This window comes from Cryptomeria japonica, chromosome 4 (genome assembly GCF_030272615.1).
Source record: "Cryptomeria japonica chromosome 4, Sugi_1.0, whole genome shotgun sequence".
Classification (NCBI taxonomy): Eukaryota; Viridiplantae; Streptophyta; class Pinopsida; order Cupressales; family Cupressaceae; genus Cryptomeria; species Cryptomeria japonica.
In genome coordinates this window covers 777,589,728-777,616,973 of record NC_081408.1, presented here as the reverse complement: position 1 = coordinate 777,616,973, position 27,246 = coordinate 777,589,728, and the positions used below count along the sequence as shown (strand labels likewise).

At 35.5% G+C, this 27,246-nt stretch overlaps 3 protein-coding genes and 1 long non-coding RNA gene across 5 annotated transcripts; 3 read left to right on the top strand and 1 right to left on the bottom strand.

Annotated features, from left to right (window-relative positions):
- Nucleotides 1-1,134: 1,134 nt before the first annotated feature.
- On the top strand, nucleotides 1,135-5,425 carry LOC131874806 (uncharacterized). The gene is made up of 3 exons (XR_009372168.1): nucleotides 1,135-1,221; nucleotides 2,817-2,901; nucleotides 5,194-5,425. It is a non-coding gene; the product is annotated as an uncharacterized LOC131874806 (long non-coding RNA).
- Nucleotides 5,426-8,156: 2,731 nt separating this feature from the next.
- Nucleotides 8,157-10,493, top strand: LOC131875390 (replication protein A 70 kDa DNA-binding subunit C-like). Its single transcript, XM_059219502.1, has 4 exons — nucleotides 8,157-8,201; nucleotides 8,605-8,882; nucleotides 8,984-10,022; nucleotides 10,185-10,493. Exons 1-4 carry the CDS (start codon nucleotides 8,157-8,159, stop codon nucleotides 10,491-10,493), a joined length of 1,671 nt encoding a protein of 556 aa, XP_059075485.1.
- Nucleotides 10,494-12,889: 2,396 nt separating this feature from the next.
- Nucleotides 12,890-16,656, top strand: LOC131027125 (uncharacterized). The gene is made up of 2 exons (XM_059219501.1): nucleotides 12,890-13,580; nucleotides 13,655-16,656. Exons 1-2 carry the CDS (start codon nucleotides 12,890-12,892, stop codon nucleotides 16,654-16,656), a joined length of 3,693 nt encoding a protein of 1,230 aa, XP_059075484.1.
- A 6,674-nt stretch (nucleotides 16,657-23,330) lies between these two features.
- On the bottom strand, nucleotides 23,331-26,266 carry LOC131031970 (polyol transporter 5). Of its 2 annotated transcripts, none has more exons than XM_059220163.1 (2): nucleotides 25,831-26,064; nucleotides 23,331-24,886 (listed from the first exon to the last, which is right to left on the bottom strand). In XM_059220163.1, the coding sequence occupies exons 1-2, from the start codon at nucleotides 25,862-25,864 to the stop codon at nucleotides 23,433-23,435; spliced, it is 1,488 nt and encodes a 495-aa protein (XP_059076146.1). In that variant the 5' UTR covers nucleotides 25,865-26,064; the 3' UTR covers nucleotides 23,331-23,432. The 2 variants fall into 2 exon arrangements, with proteins under 2 accessions (XP_059076146.1, XP_057818819.2); XM_057962836.2 differs by lacking the exon at nucleotides 25,831-26,064 and adding an exon at nucleotides 26,074-26,266 and having other exon boundaries at nucleotides 23,338-24,886.
- Nucleotides 26,267-27,246: the final 980 nt, after the last annotated feature.

Here is a 27,246-nt window from a genome sequence, read left to right as displayed (position 1 = left end):
TATTAAAATATTTCAAATGCTAGATTAACAATCTCCTTTTAAACATTTATCTCTTTCTTTTCTACCTCACTAATAAATAAAAATGATCAAATGTAATGGTACAGTTTTAAAAGTACCTATCTTCCATTTACACAAACTCCGCCTATCGGCTTCCTGTTGCGGGCACAAAGCATGCAACTGCTAGTTTAATTAAGCCGATAGGCTTTTTGTATGGGGGTTTGCTTGTCGGGAAAGTGTTAGCCATCCGGAAAAGGCATCGGGAAAAAAGGCGGCTTATAGTTCACTTGTCGGAAAGTTGCCACTTGCTTGGCAATGACATTTATTTGACCGGACACACATTCATAATTACCATTTATTACTGCCAGTTGGAAACATTACTTCGCATGTTGCAAACTCGAAGGGTTTATTTCGCCGGGCATCAACTGGGCAATGGCATTTATTTCACGTGTTGTCTTCGTAACACCTGTACACTGCAGTTACAGGCCAATTCATCATTTGCTGATGTAACAATTAAGAAGCACGGAGTAGGGATTTAGCTCGTATTGTTTTTTGTTTAGCTCAATTTGAAGCAAGCCCTTGCATGGTGTTCTCACAGCGTACATTGCTTCGAAAAGCTCAAACAGATTGAAGAAGGCACATACGGGTAACTTAAAAATTTTATTCTCCCTTCATACCCAATTGAGTGGAATTCTGTATTTGTTTATTTTATTATTCAAACTTGTAATTAGATTTTTAGTTTCTTCAACCTTTCATGGATGGAGCCCTAGTTCTGTTACAAAATTCATTTTGTGGTCTATCAATAATTATGGGATTCAAGTGGTAATGTTCCCTTCATTCGCAAGTAAGTTTTTGTTTGTCTTCCTGCATTTCATCAACGAAACCCTGTAGTTAGGGTGTTTGCTTTCCATGATTAAAGGTGCAGTGTTGTCTCAGAATTCGTTTTGTAGATTTATAACAATTAGGAAAATAAATTGTAATGTTTCCCCTCATACGTAGGTAACTAGAATTTGTTTTTTTAATGCATTTTGTCTGCGAAACCCTACAACTAGAATCAGGATAAAACATTGAGCACATTAGATGTTGTTGTATTGTCTTAACTTTCTCCTTCTGTTTGTGTTTGCTAGCGTCAGTAGGCTCAAGCCCTTTACCAGACTCTATACGTCGCCAGCTTCATCGACAACTACCGACAGGAGCTCACTAGATACCCTGCTTTGACTACAGGTTAGGTTCATTGTTTGTCTGATATCATTGCCAGAGCTTAATTTCCTGCAAATCTACAAGTTTGATTATAATATGTGTGCATTTATATTCAATTTTGAGTCCGAATTCTGAGTTATGTTGAATCTATAATCCGCCCAATTCGTTCATGTTAGACTTTGTTGTGCAGAAATCTTTCTAGTCCAAGATTTAGAAACAGAGTATATATATTGTGATCCTTGTCTTCTACAATTTCGGCATTTGGATCCTTAGTTTGAAAATTTGTTTAAAGCATGAAATCTTTAGAGGGTGACTTATTTTTAATTGAGGTTTGAGTGGATTCAAAGAGCCGGAGAATTCTTTCCTTGCCACATAAAGTTGGAATAGTTCTATGATTTACGGCAGATTCTGTGGCTCTTCCAGTACATAACATGTCTTATGGAGATCTGAATATGGGGTTTTGCCATAGTTTTAGGTTTATGTTTATTCCATTCAATTAGCTTTTAATACCAGACAAGTTTTCTGTGGATTTGAATTTTGGGTTTTACCGTAACTTATGTTTTATTTTTTTATATCATACCATTCAAGTAGGCTTTCAATGCTAAACATTTGTTATGATAATTTGAATTTCGGGCTTTGCTACAATTTTGCATTTAGTTTTCATCAGCTCAAGTATCAATATCTAACATGCCTTTAGGATTTGAATTTTGGGCTTTGCTATACTTTTGCATTCAGCTTCATTCCAGTCAATTGAGCTTTACAATATCACACATGTCTTCCACAGATTTGAATTTTGGGGTTTTCTATAATTTTTCATTTAAGTTAATTCCATTCAACTAGGTTTTCTGTAACCACTATAGATAGACTTTCAACATAACCGACAAGTGATCTCCCACCAAGGATCTCATATGCACAACAATAGAAGAATTTAATCGAGAATACTATATTTCTTCTATATATAAAGATTCTATTTTAATTCATCAATGCAATACTGTGCTTATCAGCAGTGTTGTTTGACAAAGCAAGCTAATGTAGTTGTGAAGTACAACACATGTAATGCAACTGATTTTGAATTGTGCTTATCAACAATATTGTTTGTAGAAGCAAGCTAATGTCTACATTTTTGCATTATTTCATATTGTAAACAAATCACAAGTTGTTTGGATAGTAGAATACTGACAATGTAGAGTTTGAACTATAGATCATGGAAGAGCCAAATGAAGAAATTCATAAAACTAAAAATAGTCATAGAGCTAAACTTATGAAATCAAAGGACTGATCTAATAGAGCTAGAAAAAGAAATAGAAACAAGAAAATCGGTCACCATACCTACCAATGTCATACAAAATGTGTTAGTAGAGACGAGGCACATGAACTATTTGTTGAATGCCATAAGATTTTCTCATCGATTTTTAACAATAAAAAATAAAAAAATAACTAGCATTTACTGTTTATTCATTATATTTTTGCTGGCATTCTATAAATTTATTGTTAAAAATTAGCTGATAAATCCTTCCAAAAAATTAAAAGAATTTCTTTGTGTTTTATTCATTACACAACATTCAAAAAACAAATGGTGTGCCTTGTCTCTACTAACACAGTTTGTATAATGTGTGTAGGTACACAACAAGTACAACCAATATACAATATTACTAGGATTCATGCTTGAGGAAATACTTTTTGAACACATATCTTTGGCTATAGGTATGGTCGCTGCTTTTCTTTTTCCTATTCCTTCATTAACCTCTAGAACAATGCAAAAAACAATTTTAAGCACCCATTGAGGTGCACTTTCTATTCTTATCTCCAATTTTCACTAACTAGAGAGATGCCAAAGCTATAAACAGTTGGTGCTTTTATTTCTACATAATCCGAATGTTGGTTATCCCATTCTTCATTATAGACTTTTAAAGATTCTAGCTGCACATGGAAAGCTGGTTGTCCCAACATCTGCATAACTAGTTTGTATTTAGTAGCCAAAACGGATAAACAAGTAGTCTTAAGAAGGCCACTGGAAACCAATCTCTATGAGAACATTTCAATCTATATACAAAAAATCAACCTTAGCAAATGTATTTTCTATGTTCAAGGTTGAAATCATTCCAATTTTCCAAAGTAGTCTCTTTCCAGTTTCTGATATATTTTTAATTTGAAAACTGCAAATACACATTGAAAATTGCCATACCCGTGTTGTATTACTCGCCCAAGTTTCTAACTCAATATAATTGATGAGTTTTTGCAATGGATCTTATCATAAATTAACATGGGCTTGCTTTCACTATGATTTATTCAAGTCCAAAACTTTTAATTACTCAACCACTGAGTTTTCCTATATCAGTAAATGATATAGTACACAGTGCAACACTGGCAAGCCGAAGTCATAAAGTTTACTGATGTAGTGCACAGTGCAAGACTGGCAAACCAAAGCCATAAAGTTAAAAACAAGATCTGGACTCTTAGAAACTTGGAGCTAATACCATGCACCTCTGACAGTCAATCAATTTAGTTAAGGTGTGGAAACATAAATTTATATTTGATTTCTTTGCCATATAGATGACTCAAATAATTTTATAGGAATTATGTGCAACCACCTTCCTTCTCTTGTTGAAAGATTTACCTAGGAGGTGCAGCATGAGAATCTCCAAACACAACTCCACAAGTCATGACAGATCCAGATATTGATTCAACAACAACTTTTCAATCAACTCCATCCTCTTCTTCAAATACGAAAATTACTAGCACCAAGAAGGTAATTTAATTCACTCAAATAAGAAAATGGCATCCAAGCGTCATCTATTGCCGCCTCACTTGTAAAATCTAATACTGCAACCCAAGAAAATAAGAAGAGTAAATGACAGATTTTTAATTGTTAGTCAAGAACTTTTGTTTACAACTTCGAATAATATAATGCAACGATTACTATATAAATTGACCTCAGAAGCTACTCTCAGCTTAAATGAATAAAATTTACAATTATGAATGTGTATGTGTGAGCATACCTTAAATAGCTACACATTTTAAGTTTTGGGATTTATTTTTCATGAGCACCATGAAAAATATAACAAGCCAATTAAAAGGCAAAAAATTTACCTTCAATTTGCACAAACTAATAGGGAAGAGCTGAACCAAAAACATAATAATATCAATCTATCAAGCTTTGAATTATACACAATGTTTCTAAATTAATTTATTCAACCTAAATGCATGGTACCTATTAGAATGCCTAGCTTTATAATTCCATATACTAAAGAATTTGTAAGCTGTTTTAAGAGTGGGGCAAACAATGAACAGTTTCAAGAATAAGTGATGCTACAGGTAAAGCTAAAAGTTTAGAAACCTAAAAATGGTATGGCATCAAAACTATCTCTGAAAATAGCCAATGCTTAAAGATGAAGAGATCAATGCCATACTCTAACTTCATATGAAACTTCCTATGAATAGTTTGCTTTATCGTTGTTCAAACAAAAGAACAATAAGAGTTTAAAAAAATCCCAATAGAATAAAATCTGGTATGAATACTGTGTAAGGCTTACATCAGAAATGATAAACTGGCATTTACCTGCAGCTATACAAGTATTATGAAGACAACAAATGTGAAAACTTTTTTTTCCCCTACTTTTCATAATTAAATTAAAGAATTTTTCATTTTCAAACATAGATTATTTTTAGAGACAGTTTTTTATTGTAGACTTTTTTTATGTACTGCAACTTCATATATAGGTTATAGTATATTCTGTTAAAAGTATGATATCTATCATAATGCCTAGCTTGACAGCACAATGTTCATATAAATTATTTTCCCATTTTCCAGAACTTGCCTCTTTCAAGAACAAGCCATAACCATAAGCGTTTTGAAAATTTTATTGTTAAAAGTTACAAGAGAAATCCTTCCAAAAAATTAAGAGAATCTCTTTGCGATGTATTCACTATATAGCATTCAGGAAACAAATCATTTGCCTTGTCTCTACTAACATATTTTGCACATAATGTGCGCAGCAAGTGCATAGCAATATACAACACTGTTCCTCCACCAATAGTTCTGATTCTATCTGGCCACAGCTATAATGACTGGTTTCTTAGTTTTGATTGATGCTTGTGCTATCCATTTAGCATTATATTACAAAATAATGCTAAATTTAGTTCCATTAATATTTACAAAACACATGCGCAAGCTATTCTATACAAAACAGATTTACTCCAATATATTCACTAATATTTCTTGCATTTGGCAGGGACTCTATACAAAACAGATTTACTCCAATATATTCACTAATATTTCTTGCATTTGGCAGGGACTCTAGCTCTCGCAGAGCTCTTCTTTGTTTACATCCTTGCTGTTTTTTGGAAACTAGCGTTGCGTTGAACGAGGTGTTGCTTTACTTGTTTACATCCTTGCTTGTTTTCCAGTCATTTTGGTCATTTTATGTGAAGTGTAGATCCACCTTCTCCACTACTGCGTTCGTAATCTTCTGTTGCACACTTCTTTGCAATTTGCAGGTGAGTGAGATGTTTTTCTTTGTGGGATCTAAGCCTGGTTTTTTCCCTTGTTGTTTTCTTTAGTTTTCTCATGTAATGTTTGCTGCTTGTTTCGGTTTTTGCAAGAAGAAGGTGATTTCTTTGCCCTGTTTACATTTGCTGAATCAAAGGAGAAAAGGACAGAAGCTCTGAATATTTGTTTCAAGTTTGCAGGTGAGTTCCCTAAAATGGTTAGTATTGTAGCTTATTGGCATGAATAGACTGTGAACAGGTGGTGGAGTTGCTGAGGGAATATAAGAACCTATTTCCTAAGAATTTAATATAGAAGGAGCTTACCCACTTTGTTCCTTATTTGTTTCACGTCCAATAGCCTACAATAAAATACTAATTCATCAGTATAGCTGTTGAATAGGGGATTTCATATAAATGCATTGCTTTTGGAGGGAAGAAAACATATCTGGTAATACAGATGATAAAACAAAGTTAAATTTAGAGATATTTGTCAAACTCAAAGACATCCAAATATAATTGTTTTTCCCACACATATTTACAGGATTTGCTGAATCAAAAGCACACTTAAGACAAATATGCTATACTAATATATTATAAATACATCACAAAATAACCAACAGGGATGTACCCCAATGTTATTAACAAGTTTTAATACAGGGTCTCCATGAAGGCAACAGACTTCCATGAACTATTCTATCAGCCAAAAAATTAATATACTCTACTGTGATAATAAAATCTGTATAGTTCTGTTTAACATCACTGTATAAGAGGCAAATTTAAAACATGCATGTTTAGTATGTTTTGAAGTTGCATAACTTGCAGATACCTTTGTTCTTAGGGTTTTATCGATGGCTAAATCCGCCCATATTGCCCTGTGGTTTTAACTTCTACGCCAATTTTCTCGTAGTTTGATTATTATTTTATTTTGTTTGACGATGGTTATCTTGATACTTATGACTTTTAAGCTCGCTAAATTTTAGAGAAACACTCAGTACCACAGAACTTAAACATGATAATGGGTCACTAAGATGGTAAGATGACATCATATTTCAATTCTTCTATACATTGTTTTAACATAAGCTTTTTAATGGTTATTCAAGTGGGTTACGCCCCTCTCGCCTTAAAAAGTAAAGCTTGCGAGAAACCAATCTGATAAAACATCCAATGCAGAGTCAATTCATTGTTTGTGAAACCCAAAACTCATACACAATTTTTTTTGAAGTATTTGTGTAGTTTTTTTTTGCAAATTGACAGTTTACATTGAGGTGGTGTATACATTTCTTACCTTACAATGTAAGAGCTATTAGAAAGTGCCCTTAAGAGTAATATCTCCCTTTGTGTGCTGATAGAAACTCCCTCATCATTATTCTCGATCTTGAGCTTCTTAAGCGCGAAAAACTGACCTGTGTTACTGTCCTTCACTTTGTATACCTTACCATAAGTTCCTTCTCCAATTGCTCAATCTTCTCCAAGTTCTCGTAAACTTCCATTTTCTTTTCCTTCTTGGAAATGGCCATAACTCCGAAGATTGCAGGTCTTGAATTATGAAAATCTACTTAAGTTAAAGCATGAAGGAATATTTCTATAGAAGAAGAATGGACAAAGAATTAAGAGTTTTAGGATTTGCCACTTAGACCTCTGTAGTGTTGAACCGTATGTCTTCCAGTGAAAAAAAAATACAGAATATCAAAAGACGCATTTATTGACCATTTAAATTTAAATTCGGATAGCATAGCATGTCTTAAGATTTGTGAATTAATTATACCCATCGATCGCTACGAAACTGACCCTCCAACTAAATACTCTGAACATCGTACATTTAGGAAGCTATGAAATAAATTTAACTTTGTTCGCATTTTATGTACAGCCTTAAATGGCCAGCAAAACCAAATACCAAATTCATTCTATTTCATTAATTTCATCTAATGTAGCTTATCACGTCGGAATATAATTGTTTTTTTCACACATATTTACAGGATTCACCGAATCAAAAAGCACACTTAAGACAAATATGCTATACTAATGTATTATAAATACATCACAAAATAACCAACAGGGATGTAGCCAACTAAACCTAAATATTGAACATTTGTGCATATATAAGTAATTAGAAATTTACTGGAGTCTAAAAAGCATTTATTGTATCTATGCAGCACTTGTTTTATCGCTGATTAGAGCGTTTTCTATTTTTCCTTTCACTAAAACTCTTTGAAAGCAGACAAAGATATTCCAAGTATTCTTGATAAGTGCTTGTCTTCTAACTATACATATACATTGCTGATTGTAACTTTGAAATTTCATTGCGATCTCGTTGGACTGAATATTTTCTCTTGATCCCAAGTGCAATATGAGTTGTGCTTACCATTAAAATATATTCACTTGTTTTAATTGTTGTGACATAGACTCACTATTTCACCGTTCAAAACCCCATTCCTCATCTCTCAAACACAGTGGCCACCATGTCATCTCCGATGGCCTCTCCTGCTGCCTCGCAACAACCTTCTACAGAAACTTCGGTGAGCTTGTTTATACATTTTTTTTCTCTTATTCATATTATTTACAAAGATTATATCTCTATTTGTTCTTTAGTTTTCCGTAGACTTCTCATCCATCAATGCAAGTGCATATACCAACATATGTCACTGCTTGAACTATTTTTTTGCATCTGTTTACGTATTTATATATATAAATAAATTGAAACAGCTGTTCTCTGCATTGTCCTTGTGCACTTGTATGCTTCAATACATCAATCTATAATCTGTCCATGCACACAAAAAAAACACCTGTAAACAAAAACACACATAGCTAGTAATACAAATTGGAAGCTTAAAAAAAAAAAGGGCTGTCGTGCCCATGCCAATGCGTATGAATGTACATGACCTTGTGTATCTATTTGGTTGTCTTCTATTATCCTTGTAGGAAGTGGAACTACATCTACAATTGACTCCACATGCACTGCTCTGCATCAACGCTAGGGATGATGTCCCCTCTCCAGTGCTTCAGCTTTTGTCTTTTGAAAAATTGATAGACGATGAAAATGACAATGCCCGGTATAAGGTTGTTTTGTCTGATGCCACACACATGCAATTGGCGATCCTCCCACCTAAGTATAGTGGTTTGCTGCTTTTAGAGACATTAAAGATTGGCACTATCCTATCATTGACAGCTTATGCTTGTAGAAATGTTTGGAACTCAAGGTATGGCCCTCTATATGTTATGCTAGTTTGTTCTTGCCTTTTCAAATCTCCCTTTCCACACTACCCAGATTATTCAACCTCTTATTTTGTTCATTTTACAGGACTATAATAATATTCAGCCTTGCTGTCAAATTTACCAATTCTCCATTGCTTGGGAAACCTAGATATCTGTTTAAAGAGCAAGAACAACAAATGTTGGGTCGAGACACACCTGCCACAACTAAACGATCCCTTAAATTTGGAATTCACCTCCCACCTGTGCAGCATGAATCTTCTGTTAATATCAGCCCGATTAAAGCCTTGAACCCCTTCCAAAATAAATGGACAATAAAGGGGCGTGTGACAAACAAGAGGAAGATGCATCAATATAGTACACCAAAGTCCACTGGCCAAGTATTTAGCTTTGACATGATAGATGGTGAAGGTACTGAAATTAGAATAACTTGCTTTGGCGATGTAGCAGAAATGCATTATCATAGGGTTGAACCAGGAACATATTATACTGTGTCAAAAGGTTGCGTTAAAGAAGCTAACACTAAATGGAATAAGCTTAACAGCCATCTTGAGATAACTTTGGACAACAATTCAATATTGAAGCATTGTGATGATGTTGTTGAAAGTGAAGCAAATAATTCTCAATTCACACCAATCAATGAAATTACATACTGCACCAACAACACTTTAGTTGATGTTATTGGTATTGTAGTTGCTGTTGGAGAACCCTCATTAATTCGCAGGAAGGATGGAAGCGAAGTAACAAAGAGAATTGTAAAAATAAATGATGCCTCAACTTTTACTATTGATGTTAACTTATGGGGAGAAACATGGCAAGGGCTAGGTGAAGATTTGAAGAGCATGCACACAACCCAAACAGCTGTTGTCCTTGCAGTCAGAAATGCTCGTGTTGGTTATTTCAATGGAAAGGTGGTCAACACAACCACAGCAACAACTCTAAATATAAACCCTTCTATACCTGAAACAGAGACACTTATGTCAAGAGGAAAGATTTCAAATGCCCTTTTACCGCTATCGTGTGTTGCTGGCCAGCTTAACTCACAATACAGTAGGATGACAATCATAGCTGTTTTAGAGCGTACAAGTGTTCTCTCTGAAACAGTTGAAAGTACTATTAGGGCTGTTGTGAGAATCATTAAAACTGATTCTTTTTGCTATCCAACCTGCCCTTTGAAATTTAATGGAAAAGAATGTAAAAAGAAATGCACCCAGCAAAGTGATAATCAATGGTTTTGTTCAAGATGTCAAACTGTTGTGCCAGAATGCAATTACAAATACTTATTGTAGATGAAGCTCCAAGATCATACAGGGGCTCTTTGGGCTACTGCCTTTGATGAGGTTGGCACAAATATACTGCAAATATCTGCCAAGGAGCTTTACATGCTGCAGTACGATTTGACTACACAAAAAACACCTCAGTCCATTATCAAGCATGTCCTTTTGTCTTCCTTTGTTTTCACACTCTCTATTACAACAGACATGTACAATTTAGAACCCAGGCTCAAAGCAACGATAACCAAAGTTGCCAGAATTGATTACCAGGCTGAAAGTGCTCTTCTGCTTGCAGAGATTGCTCAGATGACTACAACTGCATAGTTCCAAACCAATTGGATAGTGATGCTTTCCACGTGCCTTTTGATCTTCATACAATATATAGCTTGTTCCTAGTTTTTAGTGGTCATTGACAAATAGAACTAAATTATCGGTCGTTGTCTATATCAACACTATCTAAAGTGTTTTTTGGGCTGCCTAGGACTTTTGGTTTTTGACATTGCTTTTGTTCTGTCATGCTTCCAATCATACAAAAAAAAATCAAATGCAGTTTCCCTCCTTTCCAGCTTATTATCTTAGATCCTTTTGTGCCTTTTTATGTTATGTAATTATTGAACAACCATGTTTTCCAAAAAAACTTATTTTTTATAACTATATTTATACTATGCTGTACAAATATGATAAGAAACAAACCATACAGATTACACATTGACGCAAATATTAAAACAAGAACCAATAGCTCCAACCTATGTTGTTTTAACACATTTCCTGATCTCAAAATCATGATTTCTATATTGTACTATTTCACCACGCTTTCCCTGCCCATTTCAAATTATAATCTGCAATGTCAATATCTTGTACAATGTTCTTTTATGTTTATTGTTATTATATATTCAAAGCATTTTGTTGACTTATCTCTTTCTTTTATTGTAATATTTTGAATCCTTTTAGATACGTTTTGATGCTTGGTCCAGACACACTTATGCTTCTCATTAATGTTGAACTGTAAATTAAAATGCAAGTTTTGAACATCCAACAGCTTTCATATTCTTCTTTGTATTCATTCAATTTATGTAAATGTTTGTTGCCTTATATGTTCTCTCCAATATTTACCGCCATGCATAAAGATAAATATCTCCATTTATGTATCACGATATACAAAGATACCTATAGATTTCTATGTCCATTTACATATATTTCCATACACGTACATGCATACATATCGTCCTCCACAGCTGCATACTCACATACATACAACCATATATGCATCTCTATACATGTACATACAAAGGAAGGCATTCACAACAGATATATATACACATGAACAATCTTATATATCTTGAAAGTTATGTGCCTGCATACGTAAATAAATCCATCTGCAACATCTTTTTTATGTGCATGTATGCACCACTGCATAAATGATTGTATGTATGTGCTTGTGCTTCTGTATAGAGATACGTACACATGTATGTGTATATCATGAAAATTGGTATATACATTTATAAAGAAAAACCATACAAACACATTTTGACATAGCTGCAAAGTACCACACACCTATAAACATGCTCACACAAAGGAAGCCACTCACGGTGCATAGATATGAACATGCACAACATTGTGTCTCTTGAAAGTTATGTACCTACATATGTAAGTAACCTTGTCTCTACCCATATTCTTTTATGTGCATACATGTCTCAAAGCATGTATAGTTATCTGTATGGTCATGTGCTTAATCTTTGTGCAAAAGTATTTAACATGTGCAATTCAAAGATTGCATCAAACAGAAGTTTCAAATGTAACTATATAGATTACAACATAGACACTATCTTTACCGGTTGTTTCTTGCACACTCAACATCTTATATGCTCTGTTCATTTAAATTGTCTTAAATATTAATGCAGAACACACCGCAAGGATGCAATCTTAGGAAAGCGAAAAAAAGAGAACAAAATTGTTGCTATTATACACAACATAGAGAAGAAATCTCTAAAAAGCGTCGCCTGGAGCGAATGAAACACAAAATGCTCTTGCCTACACCTACACCATGCGACACCCCACAGATGATGGATTCAGATTCGCTTATTCTAAATCAAAGCCTTCCTTTCTCATCTGGCCAGAACAGTATTGTATCACAGCAAATACAACAACCTTCATTGCATAGTAGCAAACTACAACAGAAACATGTAACACAAAATAGGCAACCTCTATACCATCAGACAATATTGCAGCCTACAACAACACAACAATGCACAACAAATTGTTTCTCTTCTGTACAGTACATTCAAACATTGCAAGCCTTCCGCCATCGCATTGATTCACTGTCCATGCTTCAAACATGTAGTATTTGTAAGGAAAGATATATTGGAATGCTGCTACGCGGGAACCAACAACATATTATTTGTTCAAGATGCTTTTCTGAAAATGGTGTTCATCGTTTCTCCTTGGCAAATAACTTAGACCCAGGCGAGCAACCTGTTGTGTTAAAAAAACTTACCCAAGTAGAAGAGATGCTTATAGCTAGGGTTGCTCCTGTTTTGCAAGTCAGACATGGAAAAGGTGGCCAATACAAATATTCTGGTCACACAATAAGTTTTCCCCAAGATATTTCAGAAATTGCAAAGCTCTTGCCATGAAGACTAAAAGACCTTGAAGTTCTTATTGTCCACCGAAGTAATATACAAGGCACAAAATATGATTGTTATGTGAATAAATTCCATGTTATGGATGCATTGAGCTATAAAATACAACATGACCAGTACTATAATGATGTTGTCATAGACTTTGATGCTGTCAACCTGCTTCCTAATACTACAATAGATATATCAAATATGCTACGCTCTTTAGAAGAACATACTGATGTAACAGGTATTCCACCAACAAAAGACCTTCTGGACAATTGCAATGAATATGATGCAAATATGTCATCGTCTTTTATTCCAAAACTACCTGCTCCACCCCGCGAACTAGATACGGTTAAGAGAACCTTGCAATTAGATGCTAATACTAATAATAATATGCCTTGGCCTGAAATAAACTTGTCTCCGATAAATGAATATAATACAATAGGCTTGTTAAGCATGGCATTCCCAACCCTTTTCCCATCTGGAGTTGCACTTCCACTACAGCCACGTATCAAGCATGTTCATTTACATGAATATGCTCTCCACTTACTTAGATATGCTGATCAAAGATTTGGGCAGCATGTTAGATTTCGGTATTATATTTACAATCTAATTATGAGACATCGTTCGCAACAATCTGCAGCTATCTTCATTAGAACTAATTTGGGAGAGTCTATCCCAACCACCATCGAAGCACTCCATGGACGATTGCAAAACACTCCTGATGACCAGCTGCCTAATCAATTGTTGCGTTTTGGTGCAACACTTCGAGGCACCCGTGCATATTGGCGTAAATCTAGAAAAGAGCTTACTGCAATGATCTTCCAATTGGGGCCCCAACACTGTTCTTTATGTTAAGTTCAGCTGATACCAAATGGCCTGATTTGCATAGGCTTTTCTCTGAAAATGATGGCCAAACCACACAGTTTACAAGAAAACAACTTACAGACCATGTGATCTACAATCCACATATAACAGCATTATACCTTCACAACAGATTTACAATATTTCGTGAAGAAGTTATTCAAAAGTTGTTCCAAGCAAAGGATCATTGGTATAGGTATGAATGGCAACATCGAGGCTCAGGCCATATTCATGGCTTCTTATGGCTCCCTGGAGCACCAAATATGGAGACCATTAATTGGACAGATGATAATGAGGTGCAGATGGCAAAAACTTTCTTCGACCAATACGTTTCTTCTTGGAATCCTCGCATTGCAGCAGACCGCATGAATGCAATGCACTACACTGCAATGGATGACCCTTGCCTAGCTGATACAAAAAAAATCTTCACCATGGATGCTGCATTGGATTATGAAGCATTGCTTAATACTTTACAGAGACACACAAAATGTACAGAACATACATGCCTCAAGAAAAAAGGTCCCACATTTGAATGTCGTTACAAAGCTCCATGGGTTCAACAAGACATGTCTACATTGACAGTTGATAATGACAACAACCCATGCTATAAACCTGCAAGGAATGATGATCGTTTGAATATTCATAATCCTTGGATGCTTTCACTATGGAGAGCTAATATTGATTGTCAACCAGTCACTTCAAAAAAAGCTGTCCTCCAATACATTTCAAAGTATGCTTCAAAATCAGAAAACAAATCGCAATCCTATATTGAAATACTGAAAACAATACTAAATACAAGTAAATCTGAAGATAGCATTTTATTAACATATCAGAAATTTATGATGGGCATAGTAGTAGACCGTGATATCAGTGCACAAGAAACTTGCCATATGTTACAGAAATTGCCTCTTCTAAGTTGTAGCCGACAATTTGTCTCTCTAAATGTTGGCAGAAAAATACTGCACTGTGTCATAAAATCAGATAATGGAGCTGACCTTTCCACAACTTATATCCATTCTTATATGCAGCGCCCTTTTGAATTAAATGCAACAAATTTGCTACAATCAGCACAAGGGTTTTCATATAATTCTCAACGCAAAAAAACAAAATGGCACATCAGGGATAAAAAAGCAATTGTGACTGTATATCCTCAGTTTACAGAGCCTCCAAATGAAGATACCAATCAGTTTGAGTTTTTTTGTTTGTCTGAATTGCTGCTATACAAACCATTCCGTGACATCCCAACTGAAATAGGAGCTTCAAAGGAACAAATTATAAAAAATTGGAAAAACTTTAAAAAGACAAATTACAACCATTTGGGAAATCAACAGATTATAGATGATTGCAGCCTTCCAAATGAAGATGACAGTGACAATAATGGTTCCCAACATCAAGATGATACAAATCTGTACGAGTGGGAGCAGCTCTCACAAATGGGAGCTACAAATAACTTTGTCCAGAATGATTTGCAAATGCTAGGCCGTCGTGATTACGATATTAGCCACTTTTGGGGAGCAACTGTTGTGGTTGATCAACTAGACTCCACTGCCCTTCAGTTCATAGCTACAAACAAGCTAAAATCCCAACACACTAGCATGCAAATCTCCAGCCAAGACACAAAAAAAAAACAGCTATCGCCTCAGCAAAAAGTTGCGCTCAACATTATTCTACAACATCATAATAATCAATCTGCAACAACACCTTTACGAATGATTGTTCAAGGCACTACTGGCACTGGTAAATCATTTTTAATAGATTGTATTAGAAAAGAATTAAACATATCTCCACCTATGACGGCAAACCCATTGCTTGTTTTAGCACCAACAGGAGTTGTTGCATTTAATATACAAGCGACAACAATCCAGGCAGGGTTGCGCATACCTATAAGAGAAATGCATCCTTTGACAGGGCAGTCATTAATGACATTGCAAGAGCAATTGAAACATATCAAATATATTCTGATAGACGAAATGAGCTTTTTGGGCCCAAAACTACTACTTAAGATAGATAACCGTTTATGCCAAGCATTCCCTAACAAACAACATGACAACTTTGGTGGCGTGTCCATGATTCTTGTTGGTGATCTTGCTCAGCTTCCCCCTGTAATGGATAAACCTATATATGCTTCGCACTCTAGAGCCCTCAGTTTATGGCATTCTTTTACTATTGTCATAACATTGGACACTATTTTCCGCCAGCAAGGTGCATCTATAAGACAACAACAATTCAGAGCACTTCTTCACAACTTAAGAAACGCTCAAGCACTCCAACATGATTGGCAGTTTCTGATGTGCCAGACAAATGCAACATTAACTATTCAACAAAAGAAAGATTTCGACTCTTCGATCCACCTATTTGCAACAAATGAATCTGCACGCTTGCATAACAGGAAAATGCTCAAAGAATTAAATTTGCCTGTCGCTCTAAGTTTAGCTAAAATTGCTAAGCAAACAAATACTAAATATGACACCAATGAACAGCTACCATTGGAAGTATTACTTTCTATTGATCAGCAAGTGATGTTAATAGCTAACTTGTGGATCAAAGTTGGCCTTGTTAATGGCGCTATTGGTCTCATAAAACAAATTGTATATGAAAACAATGCAAAACCACCAGACTTGCCAAAATATGTGGTTGTCCAATTCAACGATTATAATGGACCTCCATGGGATATAGCACATCCAAAAGACATACCCATTTTGCCAATAACGCGAGGCAGGCGTACGGAAGTGCCTTTAACAATGTCTTGGGCCATCACTATTCACAAATCCCAAGGTCTTACATTAGACAGAGCTACCATTGACATAGGTAATACTGAAAAGCAAGGGCTCACATTCACAGCTATTTCAAGAGTGAAGACAATTGATGGAATACGGATCGAACCACCATTCTCTTTTGAAAGGTTTTCCAAACTGCAAAATAATGCTTATACAACCATTAGAAAGAAAGAAGAAACTCGTTTGCAGCTGCTCTCTGCGCAAACAAATATCTATTCACCTTAAAATCTTTTGCTCCAAAACCATCTTTGTTACATTCCTCTACTTTCAACAAAGGTAATTACAATTTTACATTGTCATACCTCTTCACAACATGCACTTTCTTAATCGTGCCTCGTACTAACTCTTTTTCCCTCACTGTTCATTTTAGATTGCATTCATTCTAAGACATCCTCCATGTTGCATTGAACACCACACACAAGTCCTCCTATCTATACAGTCTTCAATGATTGTCTAAAGATATATCAGGTATAATACAGCTGCAATGCATTGCGCATTCACATCGCTCATTGCTCCAACATATACAGCTATCTAAGGTATGATATGTCACTTTTATTGCTTAGAATATACTCTGTTAACAAACTTTTATACTCCAACATTGCTTGATGTCACTTTTATCTAACTTGCCTCTTTCTAATACAGCTACAAAACATTGCCTCTCCACTCTGCTTTACCACACCACTTCAGTTCTTTTAGCACATGAATTGTATATATGTTGAATTTAACAAACTAAACATATTTCTTCTTTTTCTTGTAGACATACACATTAACACAGAACAACATACCCATGCTTGCACTCTTCTCACTTTTCAAGTTAGCACTCGTTGTAGCTGAAATCTCTTATCAATGTCAATTATACAAAGTTATACACAATAAAAACAATGCTATGCTTAGTATGTTCTTTTTGACTGCAAAACATGTGTTCCTCACCCCATAATTAACTTTCTAAGTATTTTAACACTAAAATGAGTATATTTCTAATCAGTTTAAAACTTTATACAACTCAAACATTTGTAACAGCTTTTATGAATCTCATTGTTAGAGGAACTGTGTATTATACCTCTGATAAGTTTTGTTACAAAAGTGTCTCTTGCATTCAAAAGTTACTGCTGCAACATAAACAACTCTCCCAGGTATGATATTTACATTTTTTTGGCTTCAAGCACACTTTATTGACACCTTTTACTGCTCTAACATTGCTCTCTGTCACTTTTAACTAACTTCCCTCCTTGTACGCCAGCTACAGTACATTGCCTCTCCAGTGCAAACCTTCTCAACCAACCATTCAGTCTAGTTTTCCTACTGCAAATTGAAGGTATGCATACCTACCCAACACATATAGTTTGCATTCTCTTCTTTTTATGTGGCCATGTAATTCTTTCAAGGCATATTCTAACAAATCTTCGAATAAAATCAATTAATAAACAAACTTCTCTTTACCACGCCACTTCAGTTGTTTTGGCACATAAATTGTGTATATGTTGAATTTAAGAAACTAATTCTATTTCTTCTTTTTGTTGTAGAGATACATATTAACAAAGAACAACATATCCATGCTTGCACTCTTCTCACTTTTCAAGTTAGCACTGGTTGTAGCTAAAAAGTCTTCTCAATGTCAATTATACAAAGTTATACACAAAAAAAACAATGCTATGCTTACTCTGCTCTTTTTCTCTACAAAACATGAACTTTCTAACTCTTTTAAAACTAAAATGAATATATTTCTAATCAGTTTTAAACTTTACACTACTCAAACATTTCTAACAGCTTTTATTAATCTCGTTGTTAGAGCATCTGTGTATTATCCTCTAATAACTTTTGTTACAAAAATGTTTGTTCCATTCAAAACTGACTGCTGCAACATAAACAACTCACCCAGGTATGACATAACAATGCTATGCTTAGTCTGTTCTTTTTCTTTGTTTTTTTTATATGCAAAGATAGAAAAGAGAGAAATAATAGTATCTAAGTTTCTATATATGCTATGAAACATTTGTTTCAATGTATACCACTATTAAGCTCCATCTCACAATATCAGAAATATCTATCTGTACAATTTGACAGTTAAATAGAAGACGACATAAAACTTGTGGATGGCTGCATCTTTCCCTCTCATGTGAAACTTTTGTTTTACAAATACTTTCCAGGTGTGATTTCAAAGGAAGGATGCAAGGCCTGCAACACACCAGGCAACCTGAGCCAATCTCAAAGCCTCCAATTTCCATATGCCAGTTTTCAGGATTAGGGCATAGCAGGTAAGGGCTTATAATATAAAACCATAGCCCAATTTTCTGTTTGCAATGCAAATGCATTATTGTAACTTGTTAATTATTAAATCCTTCTCGTACGTTATTTCAGTAGAATTTATGTTTCGTAATGTACATTGCTACTTTTTGAATCATAAAAGATTCTTTTCCTACTAATGCATATCAACATATGAAGTTATTATTACAAGATTCACATATGTTATTTTATTACAAATTATGTTTCATACTGTACATTGGTACTTTTCGAGTAATAAAAGATTCTTTACCTGCCAGAGCATATCAAGATATGAAGGTGACTTGGTGGCAAAATGCTACTTTACAAAGCACAAGTTAGTATGGGATGCATTCCATGGGGCCCTGAAGAGAAAGATACAGATACAATTAGCTTTCTAACTCTTTTAACACTAAAATGAATATATTTCTAATCAGTTTTAAACTTTACACTACTCAGACATTTCTAACAGCTTTTATTATTCTCATTGTTACAGGACCTATGTATTATCCTCTGGTGACTTTAGTTACAAAAGTCTCTGTTCCATTCAAAAGTCACTGCTGCAACATAAACAACTCACCCAGGTATGACATTAACTTCCCTTTGCCACGCCACTTCAGTTCTTTTAGCACATGAATTGTATATATGTTGAATTTAAGACTCTAACCATATTTCTTCTTTTTGTTGTAGAGATACATATTAACAGACAACAACATACCCATGATTGCACTCCGTGTCGATTACAACCAAACATTTTCTGGTCATATCTAAATTTATACTTTATATCTGCTTTCCAACTTTACCAAATTAATCCTTCTGACGTGCCTTTCTTCAATGCAGGCAAAACCTTTGACCAACCACACTAAATCACCTTTCCTATTTCACCAATATCCATTCATTTTGTTCCCCATATTTCAGGTCGTATTCCTTTTGCTTTCTTAAAATAATTCACATTTAACCATTATAGCTATTGACCACTTCTCCCATTCTTTATTCTAATGTTTTATCTCCTCATTGCAAACAGATTTAAATATCTCAAATCTATGACTGTGTTGCCCTTGCAAAAATTGCAGACAACAAACAAAAAAATTTAGGGTGTTTTCAAACTTCACTACATTCCAGATTTATGACACTAATCAGGTCAGTTACAAATTTCAATCCTTCTTTTTGTTGTACACAAACATATTAACAAATAACAACATACCCATGCTTGCACACTTCTAACTTTTCAAGTTAGCACTGGTTGTAGCTAAAAACTCTTGTCAATGTCGATTATACAAAGTTATACACACAAAAAAAAATGCTATACTTACTCTGTACTTTTTCTTTGCAAAACATGAACTTTCTAACTCTTTTAACACTAAAATGAATATATTTCTAATCAGTTTTAAACTTTACACTTTTCAAACATTTCTAACAACTTTTATTGATCTCATTGTTAGAGCATCTATGTATTATCCTCTGATAACTTTTGTTACAAAACTATTTGTTCCATTCAAAACTCGCTGCTGCAACATAAACAACTCACCCAGGTATGACATAACAATGCTATGCTTAGTCTGTTCTTTTTCTTTGTTCTTTTTAATATGCATAGATAGAAAAGAGAGAAATAATAGTATCTAAGTTTCTGTATATGCTATGAAAAATTTCTTTCAATGTACACCAAAATTAAGCTCCATCTCACAGTATCAGAAATATTTATCTGTACAATTTGACAGTTAAATAGAAGACAACATAAAACCTGTGGATCACTGCATCTTTCCCTCTCATATGAAACTTTTTCTTTACAAATACTTTCCAGGTGTGATTTCAAAGGAAGGATCCAAGGCTTGCAACACACCGGGCAACTTGAGCCAATCTCAAAGCCTCCAATTTCCATATGCCAGTTTTGAGGATTGGGGCATGGCAGGTAAGGGCTTATAATATAAAACCATAGCCCAATTTTTTGTTAAATGCATTATTGTAACTTGTTAATTATTAAAAGCTTCTCATACATTATTTCATTAGAATTTATGTTTCATAATGTACATTGCTACTTTTTGAATGATAGAAGATTCTTTTCCTGCTAACGCATATCAAGATATGAAGTAATTATTAAAAGATTCTCATACGTTGTTTTATTAGATTTTATGTTACATAGTGTACATTGATACTTTTTGAATAATAAAAGATACTTTTCCTGCCCAGCATATCAAGATATGAAGGTGACTTCATACCAAAATGCTACTTTGCAAAGCACAAGTTAGTATAGGATACATTCGATTGGGCCCTAAAGAGAAAGATGGACATAGAATTAACTTTCTACCACTTTTAACACTAAGATGAATATATTTCTAATCAGTTTTAAACTTTACACTACTCAAACATTTCTAACAACTTTTATTATTCTCATTGTTACAGCACTTGTGTATTGTCCTCTGGTGACTTTCGTTACAAAAGTGTCTGTACCATTCAAAAGTCACTGCTCCAACATAAACAACTCACCCAAGTATGACAATTACTTCCCTTTGCCACGCCCCTTCAGTTCTTTTAGCACATGAATTGTATATATGTTGAATTTAAGAAACTAACCATATTTCTTCTTTTTGATGTAGAGATACATATTACCAGACAACAACATACCCATGATTGCACTCCATGCCGATTACAAACAAACATTTTCAGGTCATTTCCCGATTTATACTTTATATCTGCTTTCCAACTTTACCAAATTAATCGTTCTGACGTCGCTTCCTTCAATGCAAGCAAAACCTTTGACCAACCAAACTAAATCAGCTTTCCTATTTCACCAATATCTGTTCATTTTGTTCCCCATATTTCAAGTTATATTCTTTTTGCTTTCTTAAAATAATTCCAATTTCACCATTATAGCTATTGATCACTTGTCCCATTCTTTATTTTAATGTTTTATCTCCCCATTACAAACAGATTTAAATATCTCAAATCTATGACTCTGTTGCCCTTGCAAAAATTGTACACAACAAAAAAAAAAAATTAGGGTATTTTGAAACTTTGCTGCATTCCAGATTTATGACACTAATTAGGTCAGTTACAAATCTCAATTAAGTGTTTTGCATTGCTCGATTTTCATTTCTTGCTCTTATTCAATTTCACTTAAATAATCCATTGCTTTCCAATACCTTTCTTCCATTTTAAATGCTATCATTTGTTTAATTTTGCTTCACACTGCATGAACAATTATCCTTGCAAAATTTTCTTGATACACCCTCCATGATAATCCTTTCCTACATTCAATACAATCTGCAAACTTTCTAAGGTTCATCTTTTCCTGTCTTTTCCACTTTTTTACTTGCCTTTTGCTCTTTTCCTGCCAACTGTTCTCTACAATTAGCATTTCTTACAGCTCCATGTTTTTGGCACCTTCCCATCTTACATACTTCTCTCTACAGGATTGCACTTCATTCAAGTTGCAATAGTTACAAATTACCTCTTACAAATCTATGAAGGTTGACTTGCTTGATAGGCATGACCTTCCTCGCCATGATAAGCAAAATATATATTGCTAGTTCCTCTTTCTTGTCAGATATTACTTGTTACTCTCATTTTCACATGCCAAATTTTTTTTGTATTTATTAAATTATTTTATAAATTGTAGCATTGTACTATTCAATAAAAGTAACACTTGAAAAATTCCCAAGTTACAAGCTTTAAAACTCTTTCTATACTGCAATTTTAATGTATATTTATTCTACTTTACCAGGTCATTTACTCACTCCATACTACTAAACATGACGTAAATAATATATTTAACTCTTCATTCATTGAAACACAAAATTCACTTTTAAATGTGCCCAACACTTTGATACACAACTTTAAAATTTACCGTATTCCAAAATTTGCAGGCTTTAAAACTCAGCAGGCGTTGTAATTTAAAACAAGTTGATCGCATTGGCTTAATGCTGTTGCTCATCAAGAAGTAAGTTGTTCTCATTTAGGTTTAAACCTTGCATATTTTGTTCTCTGTAACACTTTCTATTGCTGACAAATATATTTACTTGATTTCCATGCACTGCAGGTCAATCCGTCATCAGCCATTACACATCTTGCAGCTTTCAACAGCTTTCAAATTATTTGATTCTTTCAAACCTGCTATTTTACATCTCACAGCCCTATGTTCTCAAATATTAACATGTTCAAGATGACCACACCGTTACTTTATCATGTTTTAAAGAGTCGTTAAGATCTACACTCCCACAGTGACTGCTTACACTTATTGACATTGTAACATTCACGGTTTCTTACTTGTGTTACTCTCTTCCATCATTGCTACATTTAATTCAATGTTCCCCTTTGCTGAAATCCACTATGTTTAACAATTGAATTCAATGAATGAGCATAACTTGCTGCTTTCTCTTCACCCTTGTGCAAATTTGTCACTCAAATATTAATATTTTCTATACAAAGTTTTGGTTTCTGCTATGATGTATTTTTTTTGGGGTAATTTGGTAAAACAGAGGTAAAATAAATTTGGAAAATTCATGCTGCCAAATTCTTATTAAATTTTAACAACTCAATTTAATTGTCCATACTTAAAAAAATACTGCACATATTTCTGCTTCGTTAACCAAACCAGTTCCCCGAACCATTTTACCTATCGGCTTCCCGTTGCGCGCACAATAGCGTGCAACTGCTAGTATAAAATGTGCTGTGGTTTTCGCTGACAGTCTACTCTTCACGGAATCCACATTTATGTCAGGCACTAGGTATACACTGTAGGTAGGCTATGTAGATTGTGTTACAACTGTCGGTCCTGGACTGGTTTTACCACTCCCAAGTTCTAATTGGCTGGGAGTGCTAGTCTTTACGGAAGATCCGATGGTGAATAATTCCACAATCTCTTCCAGAGTTTTGCCTTTGGTCTCCGGCACAAACCGATACACAAACCCCACTGCCATGAAAGAAAAGCCTGCGTAGAAGAAGAAAACGGCTGGCAGGGTGATTGCCTTGGAGAGGCTTAGAAATGTGACAGATACCGCTCCACTAACAAGTCTATTAACCCCCACGCCAAGCCCCACCGCCTTAGCCCGGAGGCGAAGAGGATATATCTCGCTCCCCATCACCAAATTAATAGGCCCCAGCCCAATGGAAAAGAAGGAAACATTAGAACAAGCCGCAACCACAGCTAAACAGGCGGCGGCTTCGTGGGCGGAGCCCGACGTTTTCTCCACAACAATGAGACTTAAGCCCAGACCCGCCAGGGATACGGTCGACCGCACCGTGCTGATCAACAACAGCGGCCTACGCCCTATTTTGTCTATGAAAAACGCTGCAACCACAATAAATCCAGTCTTGACAAATCCTATGGCCATTGTCGCCCCGAGTATAGCGTTTTGGCTATTGATTCCCGCCTTCTTGAATGTGAAGGGGCTGTAATAGACCGTACCGTCGATGCCCGAAGCCTGCTGGAAGAACTGTATACCCAAGCCCACGATCAACATACGCCTAATGCTCGGCGTGGTTTTGTATATCAACTCTCCCCACGTTCCCTCTCCCTTGCTTTTCAGTGGGTCTCCTTCCCCTTCCGAGCTCAGATCCTTCTTCTCCAGATTCTTCTGCGCGTACTGAATTCCTTCCATGATCTGCGCCAGCAGCTCAGACGCCTTCGCTTCGCTTTCGGAGGTTCTGAGCAGCACTTTCATGGCGTCCTCATTGCGGTTCTTCATGACGAGCCACCGCGGGGACTCGGGCATGAAGAGCACGAAGACACCGATGAAAAAGGGAGGAATGGCGCCCATTCCGAGCATAACCCGCCAGTTGTAATTCGTCGGCAAACCCTGGAATGCATAGTTGGCAACGTAGCCCAGCAGAATTCCCAAGTTAACGAAGATCTCGGGAAAACAAGTGAGCATCCCGCGGGTAGAAGCTGGGGCAAGCTCTGCGGTGTAAACGGGAGCGATGACGATCGCGTAGCCCAGTCCCACGCCACCCACCAATCTGCCCATCATCAGCCAAGCGAAGGAAGGCGCTAGTGACATCACAACTGCGCCCACAAAAAATATGAGGGCAGCCAGAGCCATGGTCCATCTTCGCCCTACCGCATCCGACGTTTTTCCAGCTAGGGCCGACCCCAACAGGCAAATCAAATTCAATGAGCCGATCAGCATCTCCACCTGCAGGTCATTTACGTGCAGATCCTTGCGAATGAACAGAACGGCGCCGCTCATCACTCCGACATCTATGCAAACAACAGACAGAATCAAATTCCACAAATAGCTAGTCTGTAAGATGAGAAGAGTTGAAGCCTATGCATACAATCAATTCTTCTATTTATGTCCAAATTTTTATTTTTCATTACTTAGTACCTTTCTATCCTCTACATTCCTGTTACGATGCTATTAATAATGAGTATATTTAATTTTTAATTAGTTTAAACGATGAACAATATAATTTAAAAAAGAAGGATGATAGAAAGACACATTTTCATATTGTAGATAGTATATTCAAGATCAAATGATAACAAGTCAAGAGTTAAAAATGAACAAAACATACTAAAGAAACTAAGCAGTTCAAGTAATTAGCAGGAAAGAAGTTTTTGTACGAGTATTCCCCCAAACATCCAAGAGATTAGGTTATCATCAATCAGCACCCTTTTTCTTCGAAATATTCTCCAAAAGTTGAAAACATACTAAAGAAATAATCAACAACAGCTGAGGAACCTTGCTACAGTCAGACCAACTTTGAAAACTAATGGTTAAAATCAATTACTTTCGATCACTATTCACTTGTGGATACTTGGGTTTCTATAATAGAGATTCTTCACTTTGTTAGACAACTTAAAAACACTTTTGAGGCTCCTCAACTGGTTTAACATATAATTTTACATGCACCAGCTAACTACTGGATCTTATAACCTTCCTTCATGGCTGAGCTTTTAAGTAAGCTCCTTAGGTAGAGTTGTCGCTGATTTCTCAACAATGTCCAACTCTTCTCCATCCGTACTCTTGCTCAAGCTGAAAATCAGCAGATTTATTACTCTTGGAATTTCATCCTCCCAAGATAACTCTGGAAACTAGACAGAAATGGTAATTGGCGAACCCCTTCAACTAACTCTCCACTCCCAAATTCTACAAACAAACCAAAAACGCTTCATCTATTACCTTTCCAAATTATGTTGATTACCTTCATAATTCCTCGGGCAGCAATTCTGTAGCATTTCTAAAAGCAACCCAATTCATCAATTTCATCTTTTCGTTGTGCTTAATATTTGATCTTGCATAACCCTCATGAATTTGCATGTCAGATAAATGCCACTTACAAAATAAATAACATACAGAGTAGAATACACACACATAATAAGTGAGACACATAATCCGGTGTTACAGAGCGTATCCATAAACTTAAAAAAAATAAGAAAATCTTTACCATAACCCAGCAAGAACGAATTGGTTGATGCCACTACCGCACACACAATGACATACATATTCCTCTTGGGCTTTGAGTTCTCCATGGCTAACACTTCTTTCCTGGCCATGAGATCTTGTTTTGATTTCTGAGAACCCAAATCGTCGACACTCTATATATGCCTACATTCTTAGGTTTCATTTCACCGATTACTTCTAATTTATAAGAGGTTACGACTCCTTTGATATTGAATAAGTGCATAACTATCAACGCCAAGGAAATAGAGATGCTGCTTAGGAATCCTCATCTGAAACGGTTGGAGGAAAACCAGCGGAGGAAAACCTGTCCAACGGTGATTGAAAATTGGAATAATTGTCAGTGGGTCATTGGTTTATTAGTGAAGTTGAATGGTTTCAAATAAGCCCACCAGAAATCAAGTCTTGCTGAGTGCAAGCCGCCAACAAAAATAAAAAATAATCCAGCTTTTTCCTACTACTCCGGTTTCTCGTGCGAGTGGGACTGATGTCAAAACATTTCACTAAGCTGAGGCGAAAATAGATTCGTGTCCACACTTGTTATTTCACCACTGCAGTTACGCGTGCGAGTGGTATCGATGTCAAACATTTCAGTACCCCGATGGTGAGGCGAAGATAGAGCCGTGGCCAGACTTCTTACTCCAGAGACAAATTAGTCCACACAAGTAGTCAACGTTGGGCAGGTGCGATGATCGATTTGGTTGTGATAAAAAGACTTAGCGAGGAGAAGGGGTGGGGACGATTAATGTCTCTCCATATGTTCTTTTCACGTAAAATTGTCATTTAGAGAGACCCGCCTTGAATGCTTCTCCACGACATTCAATTAATTAGGAATGAATGGATAGAAATAGAGAGGGGCGTAATGAACATCTTTTTTTCTTTGTTTTTTTCATATGTTTCTTCACGATCCAGCTTAACATTCAACTTGTCTTACTTTCGTCTTATTGTCAAGTTAGGGTTAAGAAGGGGTGAGTTAGGGCGACACTAATCCCCTCATATGCATGCAATTTTTTTTTTAAAATTTGTTTTGACATCTAATTATCTAAGATCTTTGTGTACTATATTTATGTTTGTTAGATCAGAATATGCATAGTCATATTGTGTAGATTAAAAGTGTATTTTCTCACCTAAACAACCACTTCCTATTCAAAACCTTAAC

Excerpts from the sequence above, each read along its gene's own strand:
- LOC131875390 (XM_059219502.1), top strand. The coding sequence starts at position 8,157 with ATGGCCTCTCCTGCTGCCTCGCAACAACCTTCTACAGAAACTTCG. Across the intron at positions 8,883-8,983 it reads AGAAATGTTTGGAACTCAAG|GACTATAATAATATTCAGCC; the intron begins GTATGGCCCTCT and ends TTCATTTTACAG. Across the intron at positions 10,023-10,184 it reads AAAGTACTATTAGGGCTGTT|ATGAAGCTCCAAGATCATAC; the intron begins GTGAGAATCATT and ends TACTTATTGTAG.
- LOC131027125 (XM_059219501.1), top strand. The coding sequence starts at position 12,890 with ATGGATGCATTGAGCTATAAAATACAACATGACCAGTACTATAATGAT. Across the intron at positions 13,581-13,654 it reads AGGCACCCGTGCATATTGGC|CTGATACCAAATGGCCTGAT; the intron begins GTAAATCTAGAA and ends TGTTAAGTTCAG.
- LOC131031970 (XM_057962836.2), bottom strand. The coding sequence starts at position 26,182 with ATGGCCAGGAAAGAAGTGTTAGCCATGGAGAACTCAAAGCCCAAGAGG. Across the intron at positions 24,887-26,073 it reads TTCGTTCTTGCTGGGTTATG|ATGTCGGAGTGATGAGCGGC; the intron begins GTAAAGATTTTC and ends TTGTTTGCATAG.